This window comes from Mesoplodon densirostris, chromosome 8 (assembly GCF_025265405.1).
Source record: "Mesoplodon densirostris isolate mMesDen1 chromosome 8, mMesDen1 primary haplotype, whole genome shotgun sequence".
NCBI classification, from domain to species: domain Eukaryota; kingdom Metazoa; phylum Chordata; class Mammalia; order Artiodactyla; family Ziphiidae; genus Mesoplodon; species Mesoplodon densirostris.
Window position 1 is genome coordinate 45,591,582 of NC_082668.1, and position 23,259 is coordinate 45,614,840.

General features: G+C 31.7%; 1 protein-coding gene across 4 annotated transcripts in view; it reads right to left on the reverse strand.

Annotated features, from left to right (window-relative positions):
• The window catches only part of GLS (glutaminase), an 82,481-nt gene that overhangs the window by 26,496 nt on the left and 32,726 nt on the right, over positions 1 to 23,259 (reverse strand). Inside the window, exons 1-8 of one of the 4 annotated variants that reach the window (XM_060106860.1) lie at positions 19,338 to 19,897; positions 18,511 to 18,543; positions 18,361 to 18,419; positions 15,167 to 15,233; positions 14,534 to 14,584; positions 11,895 to 12,071; positions 9,592 to 9,723; positions 8,481 to 8,573 (exon numbers count right to left, since the gene is read on the reverse strand). In XM_060106860.1, coding sequence (XP_059962843.1) covers positions 8,481 to 8,573; positions 9,592 to 9,723; positions 11,895 to 12,071; positions 14,534 to 14,584; positions 15,167 to 15,233; positions 18,361 to 18,416 — 576 coding nt within the window. In that variant the 5' untranslated portion in view covers positions 18,417 to 18,419; positions 18,511 to 18,543; positions 19,338 to 19,897. Of the gene's footprint in view, positions 1 to 6,862; positions 7,499 to 8,480; positions 8,574 to 9,591; positions 9,724 to 11,894; positions 12,072 to 14,533; positions 14,585 to 15,166; positions 15,234 to 18,360; positions 18,420 to 18,510; positions 18,544 to 19,337; positions 19,898 to 23,259 lie in introns of those variants that run through there. The other 3 variants (XM_060106857.1, XM_060106858.1, XM_060106856.1) reach the window with 3 other exon arrangements.

The following is a 23,259-nucleotide window of genomic DNA, read 5'->3' on the forward strand; positions in this document are numbered from 1 at the left end:
CTTTAATTTTGAGGGACTATGAGAAAGAACAAAAAACAGACCTTGGATTGAGTTCAATAAATAATTTATATCACATCATTCATCTCTTTTAAATGGAAACAAGACTAGTTTTATGTTATCCCCTCAAAGGATGAATTGTAATGATCCTTAGCGATGATTCGTGAAAGGCATACACAAAATAATGAAAACTAATAATTCTAAGCTAAGGAAGAGTTTAACAAGAGGCTGAAGATCATGATTTTAATTTGGATCTTACAATGGAATGGCCCAAACATGAATAGTTATATTTGCATAACTGATGCTAATATTTCAGCATCATTCTAATTTTAATAGATACAAGGTGAAAGCAAACAGAGCTTATTTGAACAAGAGCCAGTCACTTAAAAGTTCAGGTTCTCACCTATACAAACTTGTGGGGAGAAGAGCTTCCTAGGCAAGTTTAAGTTTTGAGAAGAAACTGGTACTTTTTTTAAAGAGTAAAAATATTTAAGTTTTAACATTTAAGTCAACTAAGTCTTTTAAAAATTAATGCATTTCAAGAACAGCAATATACATTTACTTCATGAATAAAAAATAAAAATCCCAGAACTATGAAAAAGATGGATGCTAAGGACAAGACACAATAGAGTAATAGACAAATACAGAGCCTTATTCTGAAGGCACTCAAAGATCCAAACATCTAAAATAAAAACAATGTGCTGGGAAAAGCTAACCTGAAAAGAAAAAAAAAAAATTTTTTTTTTGTTTTTTTGTTTAGAACTCCAATAATCTTTTGGTTACTTAAAATCTTTTTACTTATATATTTAGCCTAATCCCAAAGGAATTTAATTTAAAAAGCCAGTGGTGCAACATCTATTTTTAGAGTCACATTTCTGCTACTCTTCACTTTCTTTCAAAGGTTCTGGGGTAATGTTTTGGTTTTAGAACTACTGTATAATTGTGACATTCACTTCTAACTTTACTAGTCTTTATAAACATGGCATATAACTATATACTAGAAAAATACAATTAAGTAGTTTTAATAAACACTGATGGGATAATCAGTTTGCCAAATAACTTACAGTCATATTAACCAGTACTGCTAGTTATGCTTCTCAATAAAAAACCAACAAATAACTGTCCCAAAAAACATAAAATAAACCAACCCCATCAAAAAAGAGAAAATAAAAGTAAATACATTAATTGAGAAAGCAAGGTGCTACCTGGAAAAGAGGGCTGGGAGGAATGGGAGTTTGCACCCTTTAAGATTACTTCCCAGCTCAACCATGTGATTCTAATAAATTACAAGATTATGGTAAATGAAAGAACATCAAAGATCTAGAAAGCATGAACTATGTTTTAAAAATAAAACAAATTCTTCAACTGTTTACAGGATATGAATTAAAATTATAACTAAGGGTTCCAAGTGGAATTGCTAGGCCAAAGAGATTTTCATTATATAAACAAAAATCACCAGAAATATGAAACAGACATTTAAAACTGTCTCAGGTAAGAATTTTTCCTTTTAAAAGCTAAGCCCTCCAAATAGATAATTTTAATCATCTGATACATTAGGACTGAAAACATTTCAGCAAGGTAAATACTTGATGAAATAAAAATCATTATTTTTTATAATACTATATCCAGAAAAATCAGGTCCTCAGATATTAAAATTTGGCCTAAAAATAAGTATACCAAATTGTTCTCTACCACTGAGATTTTAACTAAAATGATTTCGAATTAGTAGATGAAATTTAGAGTTAGAAGTCTAATAATAACAACCACAGTGTTATGAGATCAACTGCCAGAATTTGTCATTTCATTACTCTTTTCTATGAGCCTCCATACTGGACTGCTTTCAGAATTCATCAAAGCACTTGGAATCAAGGATCATCACTTGTTCACTTTTTTATTTAACCAAAATGTAACAGTTCCCAATAAGAAGTGTTTTGTAATTTATGCCAAAAATACCACGGACACCACCAGAAAAGCAATGTGCTAAGTGCTAATTAGTAGCCTATCATTTTAATTAAAGGTCAATGGATCAGGAAGCCATTATACAAGTTTTGATCAGTGCTGGTTTTACACATTTTACATATCTTAAAAATCTCTATAGCTACAACTTATTAAAATTACTAACAGATCTACAATCTACAAAACAGGTAAGGTTAACTAAGTCAAGCTTAAAATAAATTTCCTTCCTTTCGTATGCTCACAATATAAATTTAGAAAGGAATGTTTTAAAACCACAGTAATAAAATCAGTTCATTAAATAAAGATTTATCAGTCTATTTAACTTTTTTTTTTTTTTTTTTTGCGGTTCGTGGGCCTCTCACTGTTGTGGCCTCTCCCGTTGCGGAGCACAGGCACCAGACGTGCAGGCCCAGCGGCCATGGCTCACGGGCCCATCCGCTCCACGGCATGTGGGATCCTCCTGGACCGGGGCACAACCCCGTGTCCCCTGCATCGGCAGGCGGACTCCCAACTACTGCGCCACCAGGGAAGCCCTATTTAACAACTAAAAAAAAAAAGGTACCTTTTCTATTACTATTTAAGTAGTTAAGGACTCTTTAAAAAGTCAAGTTTTGCCAGCTCTCTTTTATACTGGATGGATTTTTGCCCTAGATGACCTTATAGTAGTTTTAAAAGCAAAAAGTCCAGACTAAGACTGTAATTTCTAAATTTCTTCAATGTGCATTGTATGGTATTCCCATTAATAAACTACTACTGGGTCAGAAAGAGGGAGAAGAGGAGAAAAAGAATCTCTCCTAGTCCAGTTAAATTCTTTCCATTTCTAAACAGTGTAGAAAACAAATGTTTTAACTGTGTTACAATCTGAAATAAAAGTGGTTGAATTTCATATACTTGAATGTATGTTCATGTGTAATTTTGGGCTTGAATTCCATGACAGTGAATGGACTAAAGTAACCTGAATAAATGTGAGTAAAAATCTGAGGGATGGGTCATGATGAATCATAACAAGCCCCATCTCCAACATCTAGTTTTAATTAAATATTATATTTAATATAAAATGGTAAAGAAGGAACTGAACAGAAAGCATGTTACTTTAAAAAAATAAAGCATTCTATCATTTTCAAGACCATCATGGAGAAAAACAAATTTCTACAAATGAATAGCGAAGACTCTTAAAACTAAAAATTGTGCACAATTTTTAGAATAAAACTATTCCATAAAGTAAACTGTTCAAACTAAGAAGTACATTATTTTAAGTTGAATACAATCCTTCAATATAAAAATTTTGGACACTACTTTAAAGTCAGCTTCCACATGAAATCTGATGTTCTTGCTTTCCCTTTTGTGGAGTTCTCCAATATCATTATTCTATTCTGACAATGCTAGTAGTGAATGGGAGCAAAACAGAAACCACAAATCTTTAAAGGTAAATTGAACAAGTAAAATATGTTGTATTTTATAAATTCTGGGGCAGCAAAAATGTTCAAAGTTCTCTTACGACAAAACCTGGAATAGATCGATGAACCATTTACACATGACATACTATGTAAAAATAATTGCTGTTGATTTTTAGGCTATGGATAATGGACACAGATAAATATAAAGATAGATAGACATCTATTAGATAAACACATAAACACATACAATGTATATAAATTATCAGGATACCGACTGACAATATCAGTCTATATCAGTGGTTCTTTCCACATACGTACATGCCTATGAAACTACACTGTCAGATCAAGCTCTGAGTTACCTCTCTGTTTCAAATGGATTAAAAACATCAACAACAAAAACAACCCCAAATGTGTCTTTAATAGCAAGTGATCACAAACTTACATATTGAATATACCATGACAATGGAACTGCCTATTTACTAATCCCAAAAGAACTTTATGAAAAAAGCCCACAGATAAATACAAGTTCCTGTAAACAACAGTATTTCCCCTTCAAAGAGTTTTTAAAACTTCTACAATATATTTGGGATGTCTTCTCTGGATATGAATGGAAGATTTCATCAAACAAAAACTTAAAGTACTGTATCTGACCTACAATGCATGTAACCTCATTATAATTTGGATCATGCTATGGAAATATACTAAGTTCCTTCTGAAAGTTAAATTCCTTAAAAAGTAGTTAGGGTGGATTTCAATATTACAGTTATTCTACTTAATATAGATTCTACTGAGAATGACAGTTCTATTCTAAAGCAATAATACTCCTTATTTGATTTTAGCAACATGTTATTCCTACTCTGGACAACAGGTAAAACAACAATTGCACAGTGAATCACTGATATTCTTCCTCAGAAAGCAGAAAGAACCTGCAAATGGGGTAGTGGGTTTTTTGGGGTTTTTTTAAGTTGTCAAATGGAAAAACAACCAAAAAAATTGGGAGAAAAGTCTTTATTCAAATACTTCTAGTACAACCAATAGAAAATGTCCTCCCCGCAAAAAAAAAAAAAACCCACCAACGCTATACTGCCTTAAAAAAAAGAATCAAATGAAGCCCTTGAGTATTTCTATACTTTCTCTTCACAGCAGCCTCAGAATTAGCTAAAAATATAAAGCATTTAAATAATATCTTCACAAAGGATGACTTTTTAAGTTAAAATTTCAACTACTGTACTTAAACTGCTGAAGTTGCTTTCATAAAAAAAACCAATAAAATCAGCTTAAAATAAATTTATTGTACAATACAAAAAGTAGGTGTACTGGAAAATAAAAGGTACATTAATATACAAAGCAAATAAAAGAAAGCTAAATAACACAAATGGTTTAATCCAAACACTAAGATAAAATGCACAACATTTATGCTAAAAATAAAGTATTTCAGAAAGGATATGCATTTCAAATGAAATGTTAATGATGGAAAAAAAGGAAAAACAAATATGCTAACTTCAAAATGCTTGAATATCAAGAATCAGTAATGGCATAAAACATTAAATCCAACAATACTGGGTACTTTTCAAGAACTTTATTTGAAAAGATATTTAAAATACTGAAAGAATCAAAATAATGTCTTTCAATCCGGCAAAGGTTTTCCTTTTTTTTTTTTTTTTTTTTTTCTTTTTGCGATATGCGGGCCTCTCACTGCTGTGGCCTCTCCCGTTGCGGAGCACAAGCTCCGGACGCGCAGGCCCAGCGGCCATGGCTCACGGGCCCAGCCACTCCGCGGCATATGGGATCCTCCCAGACCGGGGCACGAACCCGTATCCCCTGCATCGGCAGGCGGACTCTCAACCACTGCGCCACCAGGGAGGCCCCCTTTTTTTTTTTTTAAATAAAGTTTGGGGGCCTATTCACAATATCTTCCCTCTTCTTCCATTTATACCTTCCTACAAAAATTTCTGGATGCTCACCCTTAACAAGATTCTATAAACAAAGTAGCTTAGGTAACCCTACTTCATTGGTAAGTATTTAAGCCTTACCAACATAGTAAGTGGCACAAATTAACATAATTTTGAAATCTATACAAATATGGACACAATATGACACATTAAGTTTCCATTTTATAAAGTAAAACCTACCTCCAAATGAAACAGTAAAATGTAACAATTAGAGCACAGGGGGGAAAAAATAAAGCCTGTTTTGCAAACTATAAATTTAGACATTCAGTTCTCCAAAGCACAATAGCTCTGTGAAACTAATTCGAATGACACTGTTCAAAGGTATAGCAGAGGTAAGGCCTTCAGCCACACCATTCTCATGTAAATGGCCAAACCAGAAGCATCCAGTTAGGATATGCATCTGTATATCAGAGGAACACTGAATTAGCCATAAAATCCTTGGTAATATCCTCTAAAACCTAACGTATAATTATTTAAATATATGTTTAATACTTCAGTTAGGCCAAAAGACTTTTGACCAAGTTTGGGAAGGAACTTCTTTTCCTAATATCATAGTTCCCAAACTCATATAATCAAAGACTTTCTATATCTGTATTTGCAATAGCATCTAAATCATCCAGGAAAAAACTTTTTGCTACACTACAATTACTTTTATAGACTTTACCCTACCACATGTATGCCATGATACTAAGAAACTATCAAGTTCTCCTTCTGACCTCACTCCTGCCCTCCAAAATCTTGAAGCTGTGGGGGAACTGTGGGGAGAACCAGAGAGGTATACAGAGGAAGGAAGAAGTGTGAATAGGTCCTACACAATTTTACAATCACTTTGCCAAGACTGACTTTAAACATTGTGAAATATTTGAAATTAGGTTCTGTAGAACCTATAGTCCTTTTCTTAAAAACAAGTTTTGATTCTCAATATTGCATTTATATAACCGAACAAAAGGATTCAGATCTAACAGGCATTTTAGTAGCATACTAACTACCTTCAGACTGAATTCATTTCCTAAATACTCTAAACGAATTCAAATAAAACAAACTTTATGAGATGTTATTATAATTTATCATAAAAGATTCATTAGCATTTGTGAAATTATTAAAAGCTAAAAACCAAGATTCACCATTCATACTTAAATATAACATGGAAAAAGTTACGTGGATATTATGAAAATAAAATTGTTCAGGTAAACATTTCACTTGAAGACACTCCCTGTTGCTCCTTCTGAGTAACCATTATAGCTTTTTAACAATGAAACATGTCATATTACATCTGAAATTCTTTGGCTGGAATGCTTTAATAACATAAGACACTCCTGTACATGACAATTCTGACAGAACAAAGGAGTTGCAAAGTGAAAAAGCAAAGACGTTTTAAAGTGTTTGATAAAATTTTAAATAAATTTTTAAAACTTTAAAGCCAAAAAAAAAGTTAAAGCCAATCTATTACTAAAAATAGCATAATATCTTAAGCTAATTTTGTAATCTACTGCTATATTAAATAATTTGGATTTTATTATTAAGTCTTTTTATTTTTGTATTTAGCACAGAAATACTTTCTATTGCTACTAGAGACATGTCAGTTTTAAAACTGGAAAAGAAAAAAACAAAATGGATGAAATTTATGAGTTCAGTATGTGGGTTTCAGAACCAAGAAATTACAAATTTCTGTTACTATTTTAAAATGGGATTATCTGACTGCATATATAGTTAAAATTTTAATTACACTAAGAAAAAGTTTTAAGAAATTTTTCCTTTCATTTTTTAAAATAAAGCAAATTTGCTTTATTTACTTATAAATACTTTTTAAAAGACTGACAAATTGACCTTTTAATCTATTAACTTTACACAAAGATTAAAAAAAAAAAGCTTTATGGCTCCAGCACCCAAGGTTGAGAACACAAAAAACTCAAATAAATATAGTATGCCAGAAAACTAAAGGTGTTTGAAAGGTTAAATGAAGAACATTCTGAAACTAGAACCCATTTCTTTAGCTTTTCTCTCCCAGACTTTCCATTCTATATACTACAGTTGTAGAGATGTCCTCATTTGACTCAGGTGACACTTTTTTCCATACTGTCTCTTTTAAAGCAAGTTCTTGTTGGAGACTTTCATAGTCCAATGGTCCAAAGGAATGCTAGTTGTTCAAGCAACATACATAATTTATTAGTGCACTTGAGTGAAGAAAGGTCCAAGCTATAAAACGGTATTTTTCAATGAATGTTATTAAATCTGTTAACATTTTCACCCACCACCATCTGATGTTTTGCTCCATGTTACTCATGTTGATGCCCACGGAAATTTCTATTCTGTCGGCTTTGCATAATTCTCATATATTATCAGAAGTTACTTTGATTGGAACTAACGATAGGAAAATTTACTTAGCATGTGTTAAAAATTTTTTCTACTTATAAGTGCTTCATACATATTAGTTTCAAGTCTAGTTAGGTAATTTTACTCTAAACATTTTCCATTTGGGATGCAAAGAAATTTAGATTCAAAACAAGTCCTTTACTGCAGTGAACAACAACGAAGACAAAAAAAAATCTTGTTCCTGGAATGTGAGCCCTGACTCCTTTAAAAAGGAGTATATATGTGCAAAAATATGAAGCCAAACACACTGATAATAAACAAATATTACCTTAAAATAACAGTGTCAGGAATATTGCATTAAATATTGCATTTCTACAGAAAAATCTTCATCTATGGTGACCTATAAAACTTACTATGAAGCTTTGTCAGGTCTCTCACTAATACTATAATCCTTTCCCATTTACATATCCATCCACATCAAAATAAACTTCAATTTAAGACTATAACTGACAAATATTAAGAGTAAAAACAGGCTTTCTCTTTATAGCATGTAGCACTTTCCAATTTGTCTTCTTTTAACAGAATCAATTTTTAAAAATATTGCTTAAAATAGCAGAAAAATGGGGGAAGGGAGAAACCCCTGCTCCTAGGCTAACCAGTTCCAATTTAAATAAAACAATAATATTTAATATCTATGTACTATCGGTCCAGGATGATAATGTCAACAATTTTTTTACACTCATTTGTTATTAGTAAAGATATGAGGCCACTAACAAACTAAACTAAGTTTTACTTAAACTGGTGAACCTCATTTTCTCTCTCTTAAAAAAAATTACATAGTAATCTAAATAAGAATTTTGCTTACCCTTTGATCACCACCTTCTCTTCGAGGATCAAGTTTTTTTGCAAAGTGTCTCAAATTATCATAGTTATGGAAATTACACAGAGAAACAAGATCCTATAATTAAACAAAACAGGTATAAGAAACTGGCTAGTCACTGGCTATTGTTTTTCCACATTTTAATAAATTACACTAATACTGTCCAACTTAACTACTATCTCATGGCAAGGACCACTGCATGTTAATAAAGCAGCATGATGCGTCAAGAAGAGAACTGAAATCAGAATAAGAAGACGTGGGTTACAGATCTTGAAAACACTGCTTACTAGCCTTACCCTAGGGCTCCGCCACTCAAATTGTTTAACTGTCGTTTCCTGTAAAATGGGCATTATAATAATAGGCCACATGAAATAATTTTTCTATCAAATAACTATAAAGCTGCACAAAAATATAAAGAAATATTCTGGTTATAATCTATTTTAATCTATAAGGAAACCAATGTCACTCTCTAGTTTTTGTAAAATATGTAAAACTGAAAAATAAATTGGAATTTTAATTGAGAAAGTCTGCAGAAAAAATTATACTTAGTGCAGACTATAGGAAGTAGTAAATGTAAATAAAACCAGAAGATAAAATATTAGCAAGATTTGGGTAACAACAAAAAATACTGAACTAGTTAAGAGTAGTAATAATTTTAAATTGCAGTACTTATGTCCTCAAAAAAAAAAAAAAAGACTTTTAAAGGTAGTTTATGGATAAAGATATTCAACCATGCAGATTAAAGATGACAGTGTAAACTATAATAATCTTTCATTTATGTTGGGATTTAAATGACTTCTCCAAGTTTAGTATCTTTTGCTGAACTTTCGGAAACTGAAAACTAATTATAACTATGAAAATTAAAATATGAGCATCAAACAAATGTAATTTGTAATTAGTGACGATGATTATATGGGAGCTGTGTGGTGGAGGCAATTTAAAGCTCCTTTATGAACATGTCCATGGCTACAGAGTAACTGACAGACTGGCAATGAGAGTGCCAACAATCAATAAACTCTGGAAATGAGTAAAAAAGTAGAATCATCAGATGGCTCAACTTATATGATCATTATTTTCATTAAGAAAATATGCTTACGTGACAGAAGTGAATTCCCTTAACACTGTTGCCCATCTTGTCCAGGGGAGGAGACCAGCACATCATGCCCATGACATTGGGGACAACTAAAAGAATGCCCCCAGCAACTCCAGATTTTGCGGGAAGACCAACCTGAAAATAATTTGAAAAAAATGGACATTCATGTTAACATTTTAAAATAAGAAAAGTTATGTCCAACAATAAGGGAACTGGTTAAAATATTATGGTATATACATCCATATAGAATTCCAACATGAAAAATGTTGTAGATATGTATTTATCAACATGTTTATAATATAGTAAATGAAAAGAGTTATAAAACAGTTGGGATATATTTAAATATAGGAAAAAATTTGAAAGATATACTCTAAGGAATTAAAGTAGATTACATCTAAATTGTGGGGCTATGCACATTTTTATTTTATTCTTTTTGACTATATTTTCTTATTGGTTTATAATAAACATGTATTGCTTTTAAGTATGAAGTGATTTTCAAAAAATATTTTATGACTAAAACAATGAGAAATTATCTCTTCTTAGAAGATTCTCTATTGTATACTGGCAGGGAAATTCTGAAGAATAGAAATAAGATGGTACTAATTCAAATTAATCCTCTTCAAAACATTTAAGCTTACATTATGTAAAATTTGACAACAATTATGATAAAAGACAAAATTAATGTCATCAGGGCAGTGTTCATTAATGGCTTACTAACCATTTAGACCTCTTACTAGTAAGAAGTAATCTTGCACAAAAGTAACAAAACAAAATAATCATCTGAATGGGACCTACCAATTTACAGGGAATACCAGGGACAAAGGAAGGGACGTAATAAGCAAAATCAAAACTCTAAGAAACTGTACAGGAAAAAATGACAAGAAAAAGAGGTTAAGGGGGAGACTAAAGGTTTAAAAAATAATAATAGAGACACAACCAACCACACTGTATGGCCCTTATTTATAACCCAAGTGAAACAAATTGTAAAATAATAATTAAGATAATACAGATAATCTGAATATTGACTAAATATTTTTTAAAATGTATTTTATTGAAGTACAGTTGATTTACAACGTTGTGTTATTTTCTGCTGTGCAGCAAAGTGATTCAATTATACATATATTCTTTTTCATATTCTTTTCCATTATTGACTAAATATTTTGATGATATTAAAGATTAAAATTCTTTTCAGATTTTTATACATAACAATGGTGCTGTGTATTTTTTAGAGTCCTTATCATTTAGAATTACATACTGAACTATGAAAAGGGTGGGGGAAGTAGATGTAATATAGATGAAACAAGATTGGTCATGTATTGATAATTACTGAAGTTGAGTGACGGGTAACTATTTATTTATTTACTTTTATTGAAGTATAGTTAATTTACAATGTTGTGTTAGTTTCAGGTATACAGCAAAGTGATTCAGTTATACATACATATATATATATATATATTTTTAGATTCTTTTCCCTTATATGTTATTACAAAATATTGAGTAGAGTTCCCTGTGCTATATACAGTAGGTCCTGTTGGTTATCTATTTTAAATATAGTAGAGTGTATATGTTAATCCCAAACTCCTAATTTATGCCTCACCCCCTTCCCCTCTGGTAACCATAAGTTTGTTTTCTATGTCTGTGGATCTATTTCTGTTCTGTATATAACTTCATTTGTATCATCTTTCTTTTAGATTCCACACATAAGTGATATCATATGATACTTGTCTTTCTCTAACTTTAAATGCATCTATTTTTAAAATTTTCAAAATAAATTTTTAGGGCATTATGACTAGACTAGACATAGAATGAAACAAGAAAAGTCTATAACATTTCACAAGTGGCAAATGCAAAACAGAGCTTAAAGGAGTATATTTTTGTTAAGTTTTAACTTTAATATACTTTAAGTCCTTTAAAACACCTATGGCTGTAACCAAAGATGTTAAGCATCACAGTTACGCACTCCTGAATTTAAAGAATTCCTGAGGTATGTAATCACCATAATATTAAACGTTAGCAACTAAAAGTAAAGTCTGTACTAAGCCTGTACAGTGAAATGCCTTAAAAATAAGTGATAAGGTTCTATAAATTAAACTTCAAGTTCTTAAGAACATGTCGTAGACTGCTTAACTCTATTTCTTACCAATTCTGTAACAAATTAACCTTGAAAACAAGCCTCTCTCTCAAAAATTAATGTACAGCTCTAGAAGCAAAGTTCAAACTGTATTTTTTTTTTCAAACTGTATTTTTAAAGGAACTAGTCCAGACTAGTTTCCTGCCAGAGAAATTAAGATTAAACAATTACTTACATGGAAAGCAAACTGCCCCGAGAAATCATACATGCCACAGGAATGCATCAAACTGAGTGTATTTCGAACTGCTTCAGGACTCAGTACTCTTTCACCACTAATTGGGCAGAAGCCACCATTAGCCAATGTTGCCGCCATCACACTAGCTGATTCACATGTTACTTCAATGGAGCATAGCTAAAAGGAAGAAAAAACTAAATTCTGAAAATTTAGGCTCACATTATTTTTAGTAGTACAGTTGACCTCTAAGATAATCTGTGTCATCTGGTATTTCATACAGATCTGAAATATTTCTTCCAAAGGGATAACTTGATGACATAGAAAGATTTAAATGTGAACAATGTTCTAGCCCCTTTAAGGTTTATCCTAATTTGCCCAGTTTTTCAGTCTTTTAATGGCAGACCTAAGATAGGAAGAGCCAGCTCCTAAGCACTAAGATTTGTAATTGCCTCATGTGATATTAATGTGATATTCAAATTTGCTTAAATAGTAATGCTTTCTGTAGGATAGACAAACATAATTATTTTTAACTCAACAGGGAAAAAAAGAGCCGAGATCTATTTTTAAAATAAAGCAACATTCATCAGTATTATGATAGCTAGCATCTACATGAGAAACTGCTACTTTAAGAAAAAATTTACTGACTTCTTGCCTGTAACAAAGCTCAGCATCCCCATACGGCAACATGCAAAGGACTAAAGGAAAAAAATCTAAGACAGTTCTAGCCTACATGCTCTGTGTGCCTAAAACCAAAATGTTATATTTGAAACCATTTATTAACATTCAAATAGTTATTTGATATTGACTGTGGGTGCTAGATATACTATAATGAATGAAAAAAGCGAAGTCCAGGTACACTGTAGGGTGAAATTTTTGCATTTCAATATAATCAAAATAATGGAAATAGTTTACCACACCAAACCCAAATTTACCCATAAAGCTAAAACAATAAATAAATGCTCTACTTTTCACTAATAGTAACCAAAACCGAGAGGAAAGTGGAAGAGAAGGAGAAGGTAGGAAGTAGGAAGAAAAAGACATGACAGTTCTCAACTTATAATTTCCTCTCTCATACCAAGATCTTTAAGAGGCACAAAGGGGGTTGGAAATAGCAGTAAGGAAACTAACTAACTGCAGTGAATTTGAAAACTGATTAGGAGCCACTTTCTGACTGACTTCCACTTTTGCCTCTTTATGTTAAAACCCCTTCCCTATTTCTTCAAAACTACAGAATCTACTTAATTATACGGACCCACATAGCAAAGACTTATAGTACAGGTGATTTAATTATAAAAGGCTTTCTAAAAGAAGTAAGATTTAAACTCCAATGACCAATTCCTACTTTATAATTAGTATTAACAGAAATTTTGTTTGTCATAAGGTGACACACTTCCAATTTGACAAATAGCAATTTAAGAGTACCCTCCTGGTAGCCTGACAGATGTTCAGTGAGATGCAGCCCTTCTCCAAAAGAGCAAGTACGTTTTCTATGGCTGTCTCTTGATTTTTGCCCTGAAGTATAGAAATTTCACAGTAGATTAGTAGCACCTAAGCTATGACAGCCAAAGTTAAATACGTGTACCAAAGGAAAAGAAACATTAACATATGAAAGAAATCCATATAGGCTAGGGAAAAAATAAGGGACACTGGATAAAAAGTAAATATGACACTGTATTTCATATAACATTTTATAGGTTCAAAGGAATTTCACATACATCTCATGTACTTGTCCAATGTAATGCAGGAAGTTAGGCCAAGCATATGCTACAGATAATGAAACCAGGGTTCAGTAATTGAAACTAAGTCACATGGCTAAAACGTAGCCAGGTTAGACTGATTTTCTATTGATAGTCTGGATTCCCAATTCATAGTTCTTCACAATGGGCAGGTGACAAACTGTGACCTAGACTTCCATCAAATCTACTCATTATCAACTTTCCTTATATATCCTTTACAATTACTAAAAGGTTACCTTAAAAAGTAAAGGCAGGCAATGTAAGGTAAAACAGAAATTAACAGTAATTAATTTTTTACTACGTAGCTTCACATTACAAACTCATCAGAAGCACCAATGGCATTAAATCTGTAAGAATGAATTGAACTGAAAATATGGGGGGAAGAGAGGGATGTCCAGGAAGGCTATCTTGAGTTCTATACCACAGAAGATTATGTAAATGGACCCTTCCCCCATGAATATGGAAAGCTACTCTAACTTTTTAGAAAATCCATTATGTGACATTGTAGAAATGAACTAAACAAACTGAGAAAATGCCACTTTAGAATGTTGAATATGAACCTTCTGATAAAGAAACAAGTAACTCCTTCAAACAAAATTTTAAAACTAAGAAAACAGAGCTCAGTTTATAATAAAGAGAAGCCAATTGCTGGAGCTGTACATTATTTTTCATACTTCTTAAATATAATATTTTTATAGAAAAAAACATTTCCCTGTTACATTCTGAGACATCACTTTTTAGGAGATACAGACATGAGACTGCCTTTAACAAGGACATTTTTTCGAAAGTCAACGGGAAATGTATTTTCTCTCTGCCTAAAGCCAAGATTTCAGAGACATCTATATTCTGCAAAATGTGACACACCCATTTATGTACATAATTCATACAGTTAAAATAAATTACCTGGAAATAGAAGTCTAATATACCAACCATGTCTGTGCCTTCTGGAAAACACTGAAAAAATAGAAAGGCAATTAAAAATATAGGCACACAGCGAAAAAAAAATGCACACAAGTAAAAGATACATGGAGATTAAATTTAAAATATACACACGTTTCATTCTAATTGAGAACAAAATAGCACACAACCTATAAAAGGGTGCAAACATGAAATAATGAAGAATAAATCAAAATTACACCACGTAATTATCTAGATTTCTAGATACTAGTTTAACTGGCAATGATAAACTGATTCATAATTCATGAACCAAGTTACTAGACCAGCCACTTAAAATTTAAAAATCAAGTGTAACCAGCAATAGCCAAGCATTATGCTTTTGAAAAATGGGCCAATCCTTAAGCAAAATTTGCATTACTATAACTAGTCAAATATTTGAATACTACCAAATACAAATTGCTTGAATATTAACACTTTGATAGTATTAACTCAAGAGTGTTTTGCAAAAACCTCTGCACCTTAGTCATAGGTAGCTGCTTAAAAGCTATTGTTGAGTTTTATTATACTTCATGTACTTTAATAAAATTTTTTATTTAATAAATAAAAGAATAATTTGAAATAGAAACAGAATTTAAAAACCTTTTTTTCTTTTAAGTAATATCCTATTGCAAAATTTCGATCTCCACTTTCTCTTTCAGACTGAAACCTAAAAGAAAAAAAAACATTTGCTCCATTTATTTACTTTCTGTAAAAGCATGATTGTTCTGTAGGTTAATTTGTATAGCAAAGTGCAGTATAAAGAACACTGACCTAAGAGTCAAGGCTGCTGGGTTCCAGTCCCAGTTCTGTCAACAGGTTAGCTATGTGGCCTTGGGCAAGTCATTTAAGTAACAATTCTTTCTGCCTTAATTTTCTCAGCTGTAAAAGGACTGAAATGAACTAGGTCCTTCCTAGTCTTCATATTTTGTGAATAAAGAAGCTAATTTTTAAATTATCAAATATTCAACTGTTAAAATTTACTACTAATTACAGACTCTACTGACTCCCCCCAAAAGTACACTAAATCGTCAATTCCAACTGAGAGAATCTATGGAAATTTCACTGAGAGAGACATGAAATGGACCTTACAGCATTTGCTGGATTAATAAATTTCTGGGGGAAGCCTAGGAAGTGAAAAATATTATACAGCATGAACAAAGTTATAAAAAACAGGACTTCATTAAAGAATGGCAAATATTCTGATGTATCTCAGAAAACAGTTTCATGGAGAAGAGTGGAGAAATACCAAACCAACAAAGGAGACTAGGACCAAATTATCAAGACTGATAAATGCTAAAAAATGTAATGGCTACTGATTACCTACAAAATGAAAGCTTGAAGGCTTTCAAACAAGTTACCTTATCAGATCTACATTTTAGAAGGATAACTCTGACATCAGTTTGGGAAAAGGGAAAAAGAAAGGATGAATGATATTATTAGAAGACTACTGTAATGAGAGCTATAGGAAGCCTTCACTTAGGTAGTGATGATAGGAATGGAAGGAGAGGTATGATCAAACATGAGAGCAGTGGACAAGTCTTCCGACCTAATAGGAAAGAGGAGAAACGGGGAAAAGTTTGGTACAAAGCCTAGATTTCTAACGTAGTCTACAGAAAGGATGGCAATATCAACTGACATTGGGATCCTTAGGGCAACGAGCAGTTTAGTAAGGAAGAGAATGAGTTTTGATTTAGACAGATTTTATCTGTGGTACATTTGAGAGCTCAACCTATAAGAGTTCAGAAGGGGGACTTCCCTGGTGGCACAGTGGTTAAGAATCCGCCTACCAATGCAGGGGACATGGGTTTGAGCCCTGGTCCAGGAAGATCCCACATGCCGCAGAGCAACTAAGCCCATGCGCCACAATTACTGAGGCTGTGCTCTAGGGCCTGCGAGCCACAACTACTGAAGTCCACATGCCTAGAGCCCATGCTCCACAACAAGAGAAGCCACCACAGTGAGAAGCCTGCGCACTGGAACAAAGAGTAGCCCCTGTTCGCCACAACTAGAGAAAGCCTGCGCGCGGCAACAAAGATCCAATACAGCCAAAAATAAATAAATTAAAAAAAAAAGAGTTCAGAAGGCTGCTGCTAAAAGAGGAACTGTGTGTGACACTCTTCTTATTATTGATCAGGGGTGGACAGCTCCTTCTAACTGCACATTTTAATATTTCTATGGTCGGAAAAAAAATGCTGGATATGGAAAAGTTCTTGGAAATGAACTTGTCATACTTTAAAAAAAATCAATATAGTATAGATAAAGTACTAACAATTCAGCAGTGATCACAGTGCCTACCACATAGTTCTGTTCATCAAACATTGTGTTCAGTACTTACTATCCACTAGATAACAGGAATACAGAAATGAATTGGAAGATACTCTATCCAGGTCTTAAGGAAGTCAGAGTCTAATGGTGATGACGAGGCAAAAAGAGACACAGAATCATAGAATAAGTTCAATAAAATATGGTAATATGAGAGCACAGAAGGAAGGTGAGATGGGATTCATAAAAAACTTCCTGGAAAAGATCCTTAAGCTGATGAATAAAAGCTGGTAAGGCAGACAACGTGAAATACAAAGCATCACCTAGTTTAGTTTTCATGCCAAAACTGCTTAAGCTTTATCTAATCACAAGGAAACAATCAGACCTACTCAAAATAAGGAATGTCTACTACAGCCCATGGGCCAGATGTGGCCCATGCTTTTATAAATAAAGTTTTTTGGAACACAGCCTCATAGTGTTTATTGCTTGCTTTCCTACTGAAACAGTGGAATTGAATAGTTGCCACGGAGAACATATGGCCTCCAAGTACAAAATATTTACTATCTGGTCCTTCACAGAAAAAGTTAATTCCTGTTCTATAAGACAAATGGTTGGTACTCTTCAAAAAAAGCCAGTTAGTAAAATTTTAAAAAGGGTCTATCTAGGGTAGGGGGACTGTTCTATTTTAAAAAGACAAAAAAGACATAACAAACGTTATGCATGACACTGATTTGTTCCTGAAAAAAATAAAGGCCATAAAAGGCATTTATAGGACAGTTGAGGACATTTATATATTGATTAATATATTTTAAAATTAATGTTAATGTTCTTAATAAATGTGTTGCTGGCATTGTGATTATAAAGGAGAATGTCCTTATTCTTAGCATACACATGCTGAGTAATTTAAGGGTGAAGTAGCATGAGGTCTACAACTTAATTTCAAACAGTTCTGGGAAAAAAAAACCCACATACATGTATATTTACACATATGTACATGTATATGTATGTAGAGATACACACTTGTTTTCAACTGTCCATCTAAAGAGAGACAGGTTGAGAAAAAGCAAATGAGACAAAATATTAATCAGAAAATATAAGTGAAAGATATCCAGATTTTCATATTTTGTCTTTCAACTTTTCTGTAGATTTTCAAATTTCAAAATAAAAAGTCAGGGTAAAAATCAAGTTAGCCAGGCACAGAGAGATTATGAGAGGTAAGACAGTATTATAGGCAAAGAGAAAATTGAAAAAATGCCAGTCACTTAAGGTAAACTTAGGGTCTCTTCTAATTCTATGATTTCCCACAAGAAGTTTATCAAAACTAGTTAAAGCATTTTAAGTGTCCTCCCTCAGGTAATTTAGAAATCATACATTTCTCTCTAATGACCAAATTCTAATTATTTATTCATTGAAGTATACATACATGGAGTCACAAAACAGTATTTAAAATAAAATTCTATAATCTAGATTTTTAAAATTAATTTCAAGAGATCTGACCTATCATAAAAACCTAAATCATAAATCAGACTCACGTTGCATTACTGAATCCAACGTACTCATTACCAGCCATCTTATTCAAAAACTGCATTACCTATAAACCAAAATTAGAAAGTATTTTTAGTAATCAAAAAAAACAAACATAAAAAATGTAGCATGAAAACTGAATTCTATATTGTACTTACATAGTCAAATTTTTCAGCATTATTCACTCCTTGCTGCAAAGAAATGAGACATAAATATGTTAATATAGGGCCCCACCCCAGTTAAGCTTTAAGTGAATATAATATCAAAATTCCAAACTGCTATCATTATAATTAATATACTGCACATTAGTACTTTTAAATCTAGGAAATACTTCTAAGGTAATTTAATATTTACATAAGCTTTTTTTTATATGTTCTTACATTAACACCCATATGTTGAGAATGGATCTGAATTACAAAGGGAATGCTTTATTTTAAGTATAACTTTTCCCAACCCAAAGTTACAGAAGTTTAAATATAAGCTCCTCAAACCCCCTTATCCTTCATAACACCACATAATCTGCTAGAATGTATGTTATTTATTTAATTTCACATTTTAAAAAAACTTAAAATAAAGTTTTACCCTTAGCAAAGAATTAGGTATATATAAATTATGGTTTTCAATTAAGAACAATCTACTTATATTTCTAAAATAAACTTAAACCAGTATTAGAGTTAGAAAATGAGTTATGTTGCAAAGCTATCTTTTACAATTCTAGTATATGTAAACATTCTGGATACATTTTACTAATGTAGAGAAAGCTCTACCTTTAATATCTCACTTGTTACAATACTTGAACTAAAAAAATTATATTTCATAGTCTAAAAAAATCAGCTACATTTGTATTTAGCATTATGCCAATTCAGAATATGGAAGATGTATTGTTTCATCACTTCTATTTCTGACATGTTAGCTACTGCAAATGTCAATAGGAAAAACCTATGTAATGTAGATCAGTTCAAGTAGCCAAATGGTTTCATTTTACCTCGGCGAAGTTTACAAAGCAGTAAGTTGTAGATCTGAAATCAAACGTATTAATTGGTGATATGCACCCAAAAGAAACAATACATCTCTAATTTTTAAAACAAGTTTAAAATGAAGTAATTTGACAACTAAAATTGTAAAAACGAAAATTTTTAACTTTACCCTCAAAAAACCCAAAACAATACACTTTAAAATTTTATTTGGTTGGGGGGGAACTTGTACCAGAGTATTATTTAATTGAATAAAGCCAGGTTCATTATCCACTTTACAAGTGGATTAGGATGTGGCTGATAATCTGTGAAACCCTACAAATCAACTTATTTGAGAAAGAATGTGCAATCATATACACAATCAGTAGCTGGAAAGAACACACTATTTCATCAAAATCAGGCATTAACAAAGTTTAAACAAGTTAAGAATAATTTAGCTACAACCATATAGTAATCACTATCTATGTATTTTCTCTAAAGCGTCCTTTGACATATTTTTAAGTTTTCTTTCTTTATAATACACCAGAAATCAAAATGTAGAAATGTAACTCCAAAGCTGTTCAATGAAAAATAATTAAAAGAAGAAATTACCAACTTCATTGAACTGTTGCAGTTGTCAAAATATTCCATAGATCCTAATGCTGTAAAATATGTAACAACATTTAAACCACAAAAACCTTTTTAACCTTTGAAAAAGCACAAAAAAACAACTCTTTTGGAAAAGGATGTCAGCATTTGCATTGGGATGTCACATGGATAATTACTGGTTATACAATTAATCAATGTAAAATAAACAAGTTATATTTGAACTTTCATTCTCTGACCTAAACTGTACCCTATAAAACTAATACAAATGTTCTTTGTTTAGCTGTCATGTTTAATTTTTAAAAAACCAAAAACCGTCTCAACTCTTGACTATGGTCACATTCTTGGTCTACTTTGCAGCATACTAAATTAAAGTACAATTAGGTTTTACTTCTATGCTATTTTAAAGAAACAACTGGCATTTATCAATGTCTATCATATAACATTTTGGGTAAGCTACTTGAAATGTGCTGGCAGATTATGTAAATAGGAAAAATAAAATATTTGAATGATTGTGTTGACTCAAGAAAGTCTCTACTCAAAACTTCCCAATTTAAAGGTAAAAGTACTTGCTTAATGTTTCTTCTTATTATCTACCTAGAAAGAGCATTTAATTGAAATCAATAAAATATATTCCCCCCTGTAATCTCTTGGAAAGATTTCATGTACCCCAGGGATATGTGGGATTTAGTTATCATTATCAGATGTCACATCATTTTAATTTTGAAAAATTTACAGTATAAAGTTTATGTGCAAAGATGTTAGAAAAAAACACACATACACATACCAAATAACCTAGAGTAAATGCCCCCAGCCCCTGCACCGCCCTGCCAAAGCAAAAACACAAACTGTTAAAAAAAAAAAATCATCATTTCTCCAGTAGTGAAGTACAGAGGGGTGAAGGAACAGATGTTATGAAAACTGAAGCCAGGAATAGGTAGATGGGGGATGGTTATACTTTTGTTTATTTTGTGAATGTTTGAAATTTTTCATACAAAATTAAAGGAAAAATGTTTATTTGCTAATAATTTTGCACAGTAATTACAAAACTGTTCCTTTGGAATATTTTCTTCTTTTTTGAAATAGTAAATGATTTTTAATTAGTTCATGTATCAGTGGATATTTTCTATTGCTAGAATAGAAGTTTAAATTCTCTTACTATTCTAAATTTTTACAGATGTACAAGTTGAGAAATCCTGCTGACAACAGGTGAGTAGATGGAAATAGGAAAGACTTTGTTATGGCAATGTACACAATCCTTTACACATTTATCTCATTACATACAAAGGTCACACAGCAAAATATACCCTCGAAAACTACACTTAATGCTCTCATTAACTAACAACTTGATCAGATCCTCTTTCCATTTTGTTGAAACCAAAAATCTGGCAACAACCTGGTATATAAGATTTGTTCCCAGTCACTACAGTGATTACAGTGATTCACATCCTCAATACCATGACCACGATATTTCAAAATGTTCTCTTTTGATGGTGCCCAAGACGTTTTTACAACCTGAAGCAGTGCACCACAGTAAAATTTAGGACATGAGAAGCATATACGTTTTGGAAAATGGGAGGAAACCTAGACCAAAGGCAGGTTAATTTTAAGAAAGGCACATATGCAAACAGATTTAGAAACTGATAGTCTTAAAACTATCAATGCCTCTTTATCTCTTGGAAAAATATTCCCATGCCCAGGGATATGTTTATTTCAGTTTTAAGTCACTGCACAAGTATTATTAGATATCACATTATTTTAATCTTAAAATTACAGTAATTTATATTAAGTATGGTAGGAAAACTTAAAGATAAACTGGACAAAATACAGTTACCAAAATTTCTAACCCATTTACCACATGACTTTTAAAAAGCAAACCATGTGGTTTGTTTGAAAAGGTTAGTAATCAGACCTTGAGATTAGAAAATTATACAAATTTATTTTTCTATAAGCATATCTATCAAGTTAAAGAATTTACATACCTTTGAGGAAAACTTTTATGAATGAAAATTTGATAAAGAAGCACTGAGTTTTAACACTGGCTATTAAAAGAATTAATAAGTATACTGGAGTAGTTTTATAACCTGTTTATACAATATATTCATGAACTGAATCATGTATTATACATCACAACACAGGTGAAAATATCACTATTAACAGGGACATGTGCCAATAAATTTAATATTAATATGACTAATTTAAAGTCAATGCATTAATCACAGTTATTTTGTAAGTAAACCACTTGATTTCATTCATAAAGTATGGAGGTGTAGAAGCAAATTGAAAATTAGAAATCATAGAGGAAAAAGGTATAGAAGAAAGAGGCAAAAAGAGGTAACTAACAATGATTTTACAAAACACTTGGTTTAATCTCTCCAAAGAAAATGCTTTAAAGCTAAATAATACGTGAGAATTAATATAAATATTACAGGTGAAAAATGTTCTAAATCTAGTATTTTCATAGATTAGCCCTAAAAATAAAGTAACAAAAAAGGGAATTCTGTTGAAAAATTACCCGCCTTTTATTTGAGAAAAAAAACCCTCAAGCACATCAACTGATATGATCATGAAGAACTGATATAATCATGAAGTAAATAAGCCAATATAATCCTTTCTTATGAATGTTACCAAGTTCAAGGCATCATTCATTGCTCCCCAGAGCCACAAACTGCCTTAAAATGTGGCTTATAAGCATGTGTAACAGGTGATTGCTAATATAACCAAACTGAACATTACACACATATTAACTAAATTTGTCTTGATTTTTTAAAGGAGCATGATTAAATTATTTTTTTAAAAAAAGATAGGAAAAAACCTCCAATATTTTAAATTCAAAAATACTTCTGATTAAAAAAAAAATCAAGTCCTTCAAATGACAAAAACCAGAAACTACCATCAGAATAGACACAAACATAGAAGACAATGTGACTTACTCTTTATCTTAAAATTAAAAAGAGAAGTGTGACAATTATAATATGTTGTCCTCATTTTTCCACTCCAGCCCTCAAGTTATCAGAAGATCTTAACTTTTAAACTGAAACTAGGTGAGATTAAAAAATTAGGTAAGGATGCTGCTATTTCGTCCAGAGTAACTGTGCTTTCAAATTTATTTTTACTCTTTCCTTTAAATCAAGCAACCACATTATCATCATCAAATAAAATCAACTGCAGCAAAAAGTATTCCTTTAAGTTTAGCAGCTACCACAGAGAAAGAGAGGAAGTATAGTACCTTCATGGTTTTCTAAATTATGTGCCTTTTAAGTACAAAAATGACATTTGTTTTTATGAAGGTATTTACCTATATAGTGTTTAAAATTTTAAATACTGGAGTTTTCCTACAAGTTTAGT